This window comes from Callorhinchus milii, unplaced genomic scaffold (assembly GCF_018977255.1).
Source record: "Callorhinchus milii isolate IMCB2004 unplaced genomic scaffold, IMCB_Cmil_1.0 Scaffold11, whole genome shotgun sequence".
In the NCBI taxonomy this organism is placed as follows: Eukaryota; Metazoa; Chordata; class Chondrichthyes; order Chimaeriformes; family Callorhinchidae; genus Callorhinchus; species Callorhinchus milii.
In genome coordinates, this window is record NW_024704752.1 from 4,555,963 (window position 1) to 4,568,026 (window position 12,064).

At 41.1% G+C, this 12,064-nt stretch overlaps 1 protein-coding gene across 1 annotated transcript; it reads right to left on the reverse strand.

Moving 5' to 3' along the window:
• Positions 1 to 1,489: 1,489 nt before the first annotated feature.
• Positions 1,490 to 11,372, reverse strand: LOC103184477 (extracellular calcium-sensing receptor-like). The gene is made up of 9 exons (XM_042339226.1): positions 11,315 to 11,372; positions 10,113 to 10,146; positions 9,795 to 9,851; positions 8,000 to 8,288; positions 6,394 to 6,999; positions 6,163 to 6,363; positions 4,524 to 4,751; positions 3,285 to 3,408; positions 1,490 to 2,406 (listed from the first exon to the last, which is right to left on the reverse strand). Exons 1-9 carry the CDS (start codon positions 11,370 to 11,372, stop codon positions 1,490 to 1,492), a joined length of 2,514 nt encoding a protein of 837 aa, XP_042195160.1.
• Between the last annotated feature and the right edge of the window lie 692 nt (positions 11,373 to 12,064).

Genomic DNA, 12,064 nt, shown 5'->3' on the forward strand with positions numbered 1-12,064 from the left:
TTCTCAATTTTTATTAAAGTAATATTTCAATAATGTCAAGAGTATTAATGCACCATCAACTCCATTTTACACAGAATAATCAAAACTACTCAACGGTAATATATAATACTAATAACAATACTTGCATTTGATATAGTGCCTTATCAAGTCTTCTGGACATCTCAAAGCGCTTCACAGAATATACTGTAAAGTGAATTGACTCTATATTTGTGGGTGAAACGCGGCAGCCAATTGTGACAGCAACAACAAAATACAACAAAATTACATTTATAGAGCGCCTTTCACTTCGGGAAGATGTCCCAAAGTGCTGAACAGTCAGATGTTGGGGCCCGAGCATGGAGGGGAAGTGGTTTAGGGGTGATGGAAGGCAGAGAGGTGGGAGGGCGACCAAAGGCACAATCAAAGAGAAGGGTCTTGAGACCAGCCTTGAAGGAGGCAACGGAGGAAGCGAGGCGAAGGGACCGTAGGATGGAGTTCCAGAGTGTGGGAGTAGAGAGGCTGAAAGCCTGGCCACCGATGATAGGGTGGGTCAGGCAGGAGACAGCAGTGTCCCACAAACAGTCTTTGATTGAGTGACCACATTTGTTTTGAGGGATTATTACCCCCGGAAAAGCGATCTTTGCATGAACTTTATGTGCAAGGAAATAAAATGTTTCCTGTGATATTTATGAGTTGCATTTGAAAACACTGTGTTGTAAAAAGGTGTAGTCAAGTCCAATCTCATTTCAGAGAGAAACATCTTCCAAAGTAACAATAAAAACAGGTGGATGTCGGTTTTTTAATTAAATCTGGACCTGTGACCAGCTACACTTCTAGGACGGCCCAATCTCAAACAGATCTGAGACGAAAAGTTGAAAAACAACAACTTGCAGTTATAAAGTGCATTTTCACATTGAAGATGTCCCAAGGCACTTGAAGGTGAATCAAAGATGGAACAGAAGAGATATTACAAGTTATATAACTGTTGTGGATATATAATAATCCTTGCATTTCATACTTTAACAATAATATCTCAAAACTTTACAAATAGGTTTTGTATAGTGCAGTGACTGTGTATTTGTACGGGAATTTGGAATGTATTTGGAATGTGGAATCCAAACTGCACACAGCAATGTACTACAAACAGCTATGAGTTGAATGCCCAATCTTATTGGAGAATTAATGGCCAGAACACCAAAATAAACACCTTTTCTGTTCAATTGCCCATTGAAGATCCTGTGCTATTCGAAAAGAGCAGGAAGTGCCTCTTAGTGTGCAATTAAAATTGGTCATTCACTTCATGGCTGGCTGATCTTGTATATTGTTGTGCCCAACAATTAGCAGCCTTGCTCACCCACAAAATTCTCTTTACAGTAAAGTAATATGAAATGCTTTGAGTCGTCCTCCCAACATCATACATGCTCTATCAAATGCAGGGATTATTATTGTTATAAAATTACCTATTGCAGCTTTCTAATTCGTAAGCAATGGGGAACAAATTACCCGTGATTCAAAAGGATTTTTGGGGGCATGTTTTACCCATGAGATGCTTTCTGGTATTTTTATGGGGTTTTAACAAAATAACGTAACATTTGGGAGCAAATATGCAGATCAGCACAGCAAAGCTTGATGACAAAATAGCAAAGATTTCCACAGCGACTGTATACTTTCCAGGGGAACTGACGTACGCAGGTATGAAGGCCAACCAAACAGCACCAAAAACAAGCATGCTGAAGGTGATCAATTTAGCCTCATTGAACTGATCTGGCAACTTTCGTGCGAGAAATGCAAGCACAAAACTCATACAGGATAAAAAACCTATATAGCCTAACACACAGCAAAAGGCTGACACTGAGCCCAGATTACATTCCAAAAGAATCTTTTCACTGGAATACTCAACGTTCCTTGCTGCAGAGGGTGGTGACACAAGAAGCCACACAACACAGATGATGACCTGTATAAGTGTACAGCTGAAAACACTGAGTACCTGCTGCAGAGTGCCCAACCATTTCCACACATTACTATTGGGAAGAGTTGCCTTGAAAGCAATCAGCACAACCAGAGTTTTTCCAAGAACACAAGAAATACACAGAACAAAGCTCACCCCAAACAATGTGTGACGCAGCATGCAAGTCCAGGTGGAGGGCTGGCCCATATAGGTGAGTGAACACAAGAAGCAGAATGTCAAAGAAAAGAGCAGCAGGAAGCTGAGCTTGGAGTTATTGGCTCGGACAATTGGAGTATCTCTGTGATATAATAAAACTGCCGCAACGATGATTGTGCTGAGAGCCCCAAGAGCTGAGCCTGTTGTCAGCATCAAGCCCAGTGGCTCTGCAAAGGACAGAAACTCAAGTTCCTTTGGGATGCATTTGTTTCTCTGTAGGTTTGACCAGGAATCCTCGGGACACGGAATACAGTTTATGGAATCTGAAATCATTGCAAAAAAGTAGATTTATCCAGGGAGCAACAGTTCGAGATATTATTTCACTGCAACCACGTCCGCTCTTCAGATTTCTCCCTCTTCCTCGATAAAAGTAGGGTGAAAACCCATCAATTACACAATCTATTCTTTAAGAACCCATTTTTTTTCCAAATTCAGCATGATATCAGATTTAAGACAGTGAGTAAGTGGTGTGCACAGTGCGTATGTGTGCATGTACAGTGTGTAACATAATAATAATCAGAGATAGTGGTGTATATAATGTTAAATGGGATTTAAAAAGTAAACCCAAAACAATAATTTAGGCTGCAATTAAACAGTAGAACAAGACACAATGGTTTTGTGTTGCAAAGGGCAATTTAAGTTCAAACATGGGAAAGTTTTTCTTTACACAGAGGGTAATCAACAACTAGAACAGATTGCCAGAATAGGTAGTAGAGGCCAGGACAAAGCAGCTTGAATCTGTGATGGGATGGGTGTTGGGATGCGATCAGATGAGCCAAAGGACCTTCTTCATTAAAATCAAACTTGTGATCTTATGAGGTCAGTGAAGCCCAAGTCTCCCTCCCTGCAACCACATCCACTTTTTACTATAAATCCATCACACTATTTGATTCTGGATCTCAAACATGAGTCAGAGGAAGCCTCTCTACTGCATTTTGCTGTCAAGCTTTCCTTGCTTGTGCTGCAAGGACCATCCTACTTTTTAGGGCTTTGATTTGCAGGGTTAGCAGGAGTTGACTAGTTGACCACATATTTATTTCACGTTTCTCTGATTCTGGCATTTTGAGAGTGAAAAATATGTAGCAGAATTCACAGAAATATTACAAATTCTAGATTCATACAAGAAGAAAGCTCAGCATACCGACAGCGCTGGTCACCTGGCCCTCGGCACATGGCACACAGTCAAAGCAGCATGTTTCTCTTCCCTCTTGAGCTGCTTTCCTTGTACCAGGGCGGCAGCTCACACTACACATCGATTGGGGAACCTGCAATAAAAAGAGCAGATACAAACCAGTGTTACATAGTCTGTCATAGGCTGTGTATATCTCAATAACATTGATATTGAATAAGAGTTGGGCTTCAGGCTCTCTGCCTCTACCCTTTAGAACTCCATCCCGCATTCCCTTCATCTCGCTCCCTCACTTGCCTCCTTCAAGGCACGTTTCAAGATGCTCCTCTTGGACCGCACTTTTGGCCACTCCTACCCTCCCTGATCCCAAACCCCTGTTCGGGTCCAAATCCCTGACTGTCCAGCACCTTGGGCCATCTTCCCGACTTGAAAAGCACTACACAAATCTAATTTTGTATTGTATGTCTCAATAGTAATGTGCATATCTCAATAAGACTGTATATATCTCAATAGCACTGTGTATATCAATAAAACTGCAATTTTCTATGGGTTGGGGCCGGGCAGGGGACATCCTTTTCCATGGCTCCAGAGATACCATGTGAGAATCCTGTCTGTGGTTGCCTGTCTGTGAGAGAGGTGAGAGGAGAGTGTGGGTGAGAGGTGAGCAGTCAACTAGAGCTGAAGTATCATCTTCTCTGCCTGTAACAGTTACCTTTTCATTCATGGTTCTGTATCAAAGACAGACACTGTAAAATCTACCATCTCTGTGATTATCTGCGGACTTTGTTGATCAAACATCTTGTAGAAAACCAGCGACCAATTTAGTCTCCATGATTACAATCGTCTCGGAATTTTGACCTGAACCATGACTTCTCTAAGTTAATATCATTCGTGCAGGTGCCTGAGTTGAACAAGACAGTCAGGTAGAACTCATTCACACCAAGTTTGTGACAGAGTTTGTGACAGTCTCTTTGTTTTGGATTCCTCCATCAGAAGGAAGAACCATCACTAATTATTTTATATCCTTTAACCTACTATGAGATTCAGCCAATCTCTGATGATAACTAATAATCTTGTGAATTGATTTGCAATATTTCTCTTATTTCTGAGGTATATGTCTGTCTTTATAATTACAGATCCTTTCTTTCAAATCCATTTTTCTTGCCTTTGCTCAATGATTTTAAATTTTTCAGCCACTGAAATGGTTGTGACAATATTCGCCTAGACATTTTCTATGACTGCAGTGCTTACCTCAGCCTTACCACCATTCCAGACAATGGCCGTCTCATTTACCACCAGATCCTGTCCTGAATTTGGAGCACCATTGAAATGTCCCACTGGCACAAAGCTGACCTGACCAGCATCTTCTTGCTGCCAGTTCACGAGATCATAAGTTGCAACAGGATCACCATTTTCATCGAAGTAGATTTCTTCTCCTAACTTACTGGTGAACCGCACTTCTCTCAGGTAATGCATGAGCTAAGCAAAGAGGCAGGAAAGTCCGACAGTAATTATGTTATTGACAATTATTGCAGACATAAACCTTCCTTTCTACTTTACCTTAAGATTTTTTCTGTGAAATCCCCTCAGCACCCCCATTTTTTCTCCCTAACCCTAACCCTCCCTCCATAGGGATCAAAATTGATCACTTTTCCATTGGCCTTTGTGTTCCTTACCCTGGTTCATCCTTTTGTGAAACCCAGTGCCTTATCTTTCTCACAACTGGCGACATAAACCAAAAAATATAGGGCCCCTATAAGGATCATTTGGCCCATTTGTTATTTGTCTGTGCTGTTGTTTGAACGATCAATCCATTTGAACACTTTACTTGAGATCCCGCGCCCCCCGCTCTCATGCCTTTCATGTTGAGCTGTGTTGCCAACCAGGAAGCTCACAATGAATAATAATAATAATAATCCTTGCATTTGATATAGTGCTTTTCACGTCGGGAGGACGTCTCAAAGCGCTTCACAGAACACACCGAAAAGTGAATTGACTGTATATTTGTGGGCGAACGCGGCAGCCAATTGCGCACAGCAATGTCCCACAAGCAGTCGTAGATTGAAAATGACCAATTTATTATTGTTTTTGGTTTTGGAGGGAATAGGAATAGCTGGAACCTGCCAACCATCTACTGAGGGATCGAACCAGCGCTTGTCGGATGAGGTAACTGAACTGGCTCCAAGGTGACATGTTCGGCAATGGAATGTCGGAATCAAGTCTGCCCTCTGTGGTAGTCTCGGGTCCAAGTTCCTGAGTCAGATGGGTGACTCCAGGGCACTGCTGATGACAGCATAACCAGCCTGGCTCATTCATTAGTTCTTTGAGAGCAGCCCAGTCACTGGGGGCAGGGAATCCTCCCAATAAGTTTGTGTTAATCCTACAAGCCAAAGAACTAACGGGTGGCGTGATCCTAGCTGGACAAGCAGTGGGAAAGCTTACCAGACAGCGATATCAATGGCAAGCTATGCAGCTTTAGCTCGTTTGATTCCAGTAGTCCTGCACTGAAGAATCATGTCTTGGTTCTTGCCAAACTACACCTAATATCCCTCTGGAATTAGGTAAGTTGGATGTTCTAGGAAGAGAGGGCAAATTCCATTCCAATAAATATCTCAGGAATTTCCATGTGTCAGTGAGATACCTGGAAATCTAGGATTGCCGCATGAGTCAGTCACCCGGCTGACCAGAAGGAAAATGATATAAAGTCTGTAACTGTAAAACACATGAATATAGATAAATCCTCAGCTCTGTGTTACATATTACAAGTTCTGTAACTGTTATACACATGAACACGGGCAGATTCTCACCTCTGAGTTACAGCATTGCATCTTATTTCCCTTTTCCATTGTCTACAATTTAATAGCAAATATATCACTCAAAAATCCATTACCTGCCAAGGTTTAAAGTCAATGATGTTCGCACAAGTTTTATTGTCAAATGGATCGTTATTATTTGCACAAGAATATAAATTGTGAAGGGCATGAGCAAATGCGTAGACTGCTTTATATACATTATAGGAAATTCTCAACTCTGAGACATCTGAATAGATGGTGTAACTGCTGTTGAGAAATTCAGATCCTGTACACTTCGCCTGTGGTATTAATGATGATTTCCCATCTACAATGTCACTTTTCAAATTAAATGAACATTTGAACATTGTTTCCCACAATTCTTTCACCAGTCCATTCTCAGGAGATTTAAAAGGATCCACTTGGAGCAGAAAGTCTCTCAGCCCTGGAATTTCTGCTCTGGGAATGGCAAACCCTATTGTCCCATCCAAGGCTGGAAGATGTTCTGCTGTTGCCATGAGAGATGAGGTGACCCAAGCCTCGCTGGCGATCCATTGGTGCCCAGTGATGTTTTGCTGGACAACTTCTTTAATCAGAGGATATGCATCTCCCTCAAGGGCAAACATGACAATAACTCTTGCCGTAGATCTTTTGATTGTCTCTGTTATTTGAAGGATTCTTTCTCTGGAATATACCTTCGGAATGAGCTCAGTGAAGGCAATGCACACTCCCAGTTTTTTAACTTCATCAGTGAACGCTTGAGTTCCGTACCGACCATAGTCATCATCACCTGCAACTGAGCCAACCCAGGTCCAGCCAAACCTCTGCACCAGGCGCACTACTGCTCTGGCCTGAAAGGTGTCACTTGGTATTGTTCGAAAAAAGGCTGGGAACTCTTCTCTGTTACTGAGACAGGAACAAGATGAAAAGTAACTGACCTGCGAAAGTCAGAAATGAAAAGTGTCATTTGGTATTGAGAATCTCATGGATAATTGGGACCTAAGAGTAAATACCTAAAGTGGTCATACAGTGTTTACTATACGTGAAAGTGAAAAATGTAGTAAGTACAACAGGATTCATCTTGTGGTTTCTCAGGTTCTGCATTTCCACTGTTCAATGACAATTAAGAAATGTTTACAGATCCACAGCCAGGACACCTGACTCTCAGACTTTGGTTTCACAATTGCTATCTAGTTGAAGTAGAGTTACATACTATCACACTTCTCTGTGGATCTTCGTCCAAGTCTACAGCAAAGAGACAACAGTCTTGAATGGTTAGAAAGAAGCACATCGATTTTGGCCAGTGAAACATGTTTTTCTGAAGCATACGATTTTATTCACCATGAACTTCATGTTAATTTCTTTCACTGATGAGTCAAATATTGATTTACTAGCACAAGTGAAGCTTCCATGACATCGGGAGTTACATTTGCGCTTTGAGATGTCTCAAGGACGTGATATCTATCAAATAAAAGGATTATTATTATTTTAGCTGTTCTCTGAAGCATTTACAACGGTTGGTCTGACATTTCTTCTGACCGCAGTTACACTTCGTACAGCCTTATCCACCACAAACAACTTGTGCAAACAGATGATGAATAAAATATTGCAGTTATTTCATGGTTTCACAAATTTCACAAAATGCCTAGTTTCACAACTTTACTGTAACATATCAAGTGTGATATTCTGTAAATATCAGACACCCAGTGACCAAAGACCAAATGAAGGCAAGGAATAGCACGGAGATAAAGATAGCACTCAGGGGAAGAAACACCTTTAAAAAAGGTCATATATAAATGTAGAAAAATATTTATTTGTTTATGTTTGTCATGTTTCAGGAATGCAGAGATGTTGAAAGGAATACATATAATAAACTCATTCTATAAGCCTGTTGCATTCAATCTTGTGGCCCAAATTCTTCTCAAAGTAAGAACATACCATTGGAATGTGGAGAGGTCCCAGTGTTTTTGCCACAACGATCGACTGTGTTGATCCTGAATCACCGACAATGACAGAATTGGAGGAAGTCTCCATACAGTTACCATCAGAAGCATCTTCCTTGTGTCTTGCTAATGTGAGCGCTGCTCTCAGTGACTGAGCTGGAGTGGTACAGGTGTCGTATATCTCATAGCCCAATGTTATGTTTGGCAGGAGCATAAGGTCACTGTTTATTTCATGTAATGCAAAGATCATGGTCTGTGCCCAGCGAAATGACCTTAAATTAAACCTGAGAAGTAAATAATGGTCATGAGTTGGAGAGTCTTTTGCAATTCCTATTATAATAATACTCCTTGCATTTGATATAGCACTTTACCATATCTTCAAGATATCTCAAAGTGCTTCACAGTACACTGTAAAGCGAATTGACTGTTCAGGGTTAACTAACCAGCAGGTAGAGTAAAATTGCACCTAGGTCTATGTTTATATTAATAATGCTTGCATTTGGTTTAGCGTCAGTCTGTACTCTAACATTCCTTGTCAATAGATTTATTCTATTAAATATATCCTCACCTGCAGTCTATAAAATACAAAATTACATTTGTATAGCTCCCCTCACGTCGAGAGGACCTCCTAAGGCATCTACAGAACAGTCTGGGTTAATCTCCTCAGATACTGTGTACGGTACAATCCGGCTAGCCTCCTCACCTGCAGACTAATAATAATAATAATTCTTGCATTTGATATAACACCTTACGATGTCTTTGAGACATCGTAAGGCGTTATATCAAATGCAAGGATTATTAGCACTTCTATAATAATACTTGCATATGATGCAACATCTTTGGTTGTCCAACAAAACAATATATATATATATAAATCCTTTATTGAATATATCTTAATTTATGGCATAACTATGCTATTTTATTATTTCTATGATTATGTTGCTGGCCAATCAAAATGTTTGGCCACCACTGCCTTTTCAGATGGACGTTAAAGATTTTATGCCATTCTATGCCGTTATTGAAAAAAAGAAGGGAGTTTCTCTCGGTCAACGATCCCCCAGATAAAATTAGTCACTCACTCCATTTGTGAGACATTGTTGTGTGAAACTTGCCTGCTACATTCGCCTGCAAAATTCACAGTGGGTAAATGTTACAATGAAATGTAATTCCAATTATTATAATAATAATTACAGTGAGTAAATGTTACAAAGTGAAGCACTTTGAAATGTCTTCAGACATTATAATGCGCTGTATCAAATGCAATATAACATTATTATTATTATAACGTTTTCAGAGTGTATTTAAATAACCAGAATACGTATACTTCTTTCAAAAGTTTGAATCTAACAATAATCATGCAAACTCAAGATAAACATACAAATACTCACAAGCAATGTATGTTTAGGAAAAGCAGAAAATTAAATGAATTTGAAGTCACAAATTTCAAATTGTGCGGCAACCTTCTGGCTCAGAAGCAAGTCTGCTATCGACTCAAATTCCAGTCTTGATTTGGAAGTTGTTTTTCTGCAGGTCTTAATAAAGATCTGGCTTGCAGATGAAACTGAATTGAAGGATTTTCCATATTTCTGCCCAATCTTAAATATTACGACAAAATAATCTTAATTTCGCTTAGAAAAGGTGACTTTATCGGTGATAATGCCAGTGATTGGTTTGTGTTCTCGACCATTTACTTCATTTACCCTTTTTTTAAAGAAAAGCTTCACTGTAAGTTAATATAATTTCACAGGCATGGTGCAGTAAAGTGAATAATTTGTCCATATCTGACTTACCCATCACAGAGTGGTGATCCTGGGCTTAATCTGTAGGTCAGGTTTGACTTATTCATTCTAAAATGAATTGGAAACAAGCCATTTAAGATGATATCCCCTTTCATAAAGAGCTCAGAAAGATCAAACCTCCCACCATAGCTACATGTTGATCTCTCAGCTCCATCATTCAGAGGTATCAGAAAGAGCAGGAGCGGTAGGCAGGACATGGTTCCCTGTCCCTCCCAATATTATGAGTGGGTTTGCTTGGCTGCCCCTTTATATATGTGCACCAGATCAATGAACTGGATCACACCCAAAAATGAAACAACAAAAAATTGCCCAGCGATGCTCAGCCGCAAAATCTTGATTACACCTACAAACAGAGACAGAGAAGATGCACGGGTAAAAATGTATTCTCCATGGAAAAGAACAAAGGCATTTAGGGTTGTGGTGTTTCAGTTGGAGCATTTTCTCCCACAGAACGCAGTCAAACCATATTACAGTAATATCCTGTGAAGAGTTTTGAGATGTCTCGACGACATAAGGCGCAATATCAAGTGAAAGGATTATTTTCATTATTATCTATAAATGAAGCCTTCTCATTTGGGATGTATGACTATAGCTTTCCCTCCAGTTAATGCCAGTGAAAGGTTTTACACTTTATCGGGTAAATGGCTCCTTGGTGATCCTGAGGGTTTCAGGTGAGTGATAATCAGAGTAAAAGAGAGAATGAAAAAAAACACATCTATCTTGTCTGGAGTAAAGCGTAGTCCCAGGGACTGTGTGAGAAAGAATTCCTGATATAAGCACTGGAATAACGACAAATTGTATATACACAGCACCTTTCACATTGGGAGGACTGGTTAGTGAAGGGTTTGCATCCGAGCTTGGACCTGGAGTCAAGAGGGATGAAGGTGGAAGTGGGAGGATGACTGAAGCCACAATCAAAGAGGAAGGTCTTGAGATGGGCCTTGAAGGAAGCAAAGGAGTAAGTGAGCCAGAGGAGCTTCGGGATAGAGTTACAGAGGGTGAGGGCAGAAAGGATGAAGGCCCAGCCGCCAATGGTGGGGCAGGAAGGGTGGGGGACATGAGAACAATAAAATGGTCAAGACAATGGTGTCAAAGGCAGGAGCAAGATCAAGAAGGACAAGGAGACAGAGAAAGCCCTGGTCACAGATGGACAGAATATCGTTCATAACTTTGACCAAGGTTGTCTCTTCGTTGTGGGCAGCACAGAAACCGGATTGGAGAGGTTTGTTCAGGGAGTGGTGGGAGAGGAAAGAGCGAAGCTGGGAAGCAATATCTCATTTTAGGAGCTTGGAGAGAAAGGGAAGGTGGGAGATGGGACAGTAATTTAAAAACAGAGATGGTCAAGATTGGGAAAATGGGTCGAGGGAATATCAACTACAAGCCCACCAATTCTAACAGCTACCTCAATTACAATTCTCCCCCCACCCCCCCCTCCCCCCCACTTCCTATAAGGATTCTATTCCCTTCTCTCAGTTTCTCCGCCTTCGCCACATCTGCTCTGAGAATGGCACCTTTCACAATTTCTGAAATGCCCTCCTTTTTCCTCAGACGAGGATTCTCCTCCACCATGTGTCCGTCCTATTTCCGGCATTTCTGCCCTCACCCCTTCTCCCTCTCCTAGAAGAGGAAAAGTCGGCAGAGGTGAAGTGAAGTGGAGGTTGAAGTTGTCCAAGATGAGGAGATGTTCAGAACAGAGGCTGAGAAAAGATAGGAGGGAGGAGATAGTGGGGAGGAAAGTGGAGGAAGATTTAGGGAGGTGATAGATGAGGAGGATTTTATGGGAAAGATTTGAAGGAAGGGAAAGATTCAGAGGAGTAGAGAGATAGACCAAGTGAAGACTTGGAAATGAGAACCACACCACCACAGTGATGGTTGGGTTGTGGGGTATGGTGGAAGGTATAACCTGGCTGCGTGGCCTTGGTACCTTCTTTCTATCTATTTTTATCTTATCCATTTTCTCTCCCCCCTCCTCCTTTACTGTGAAATTGGCAGCATTGTCTTTTCTGAAGACAGATGCAAAGTCCTTATTCAGTATCTCATCCATGCCCTCTGGCTCCACAAGTTTTCCTTTTTAGTCCATAATCAGCCCCACCCTTCCTTCATCCTTTAGATTCCTGTAGCTCAGTGGTTAGAGCACTCACTTTGCAAGCGAGAGACCTGAGTTCAATTCCAGGCAGAGGGCGAAACCTTGGGCAAGTTTCCTTACTCCACACACCTAATAATAATCCCTCCAAAACCAAAAACAATAATAAATTGGTCAT

What these genes read in the sequence shown, in the direction of transcription:
- LOC103184477 (XM_042339226.1), bottom strand. Translation starts at nt 11,372, where the DNA reads ATGGTGGAGGAGAATCCTCGTCTGAGGAAAAAGGAGGGCATTTCAGAA. An exon ending in CATTTCAGAAATTGTGAAAG is followed by an intron (nt 10,147 to 11,314) that starts GTGCCATTCTCA and finishes CTCTGTTTGTAG; the next exon opens with GTGTAATCAAGATTTTGCGG. An exon ending in GGAATGGTGGTAAGGCTGAG is followed by an intron (nt 3,409 to 4,523) that starts GTAAGCACTGCA and finishes TTTTTATTGCAG; the next exon opens with GTTCCCCAATCGATGTGTAG.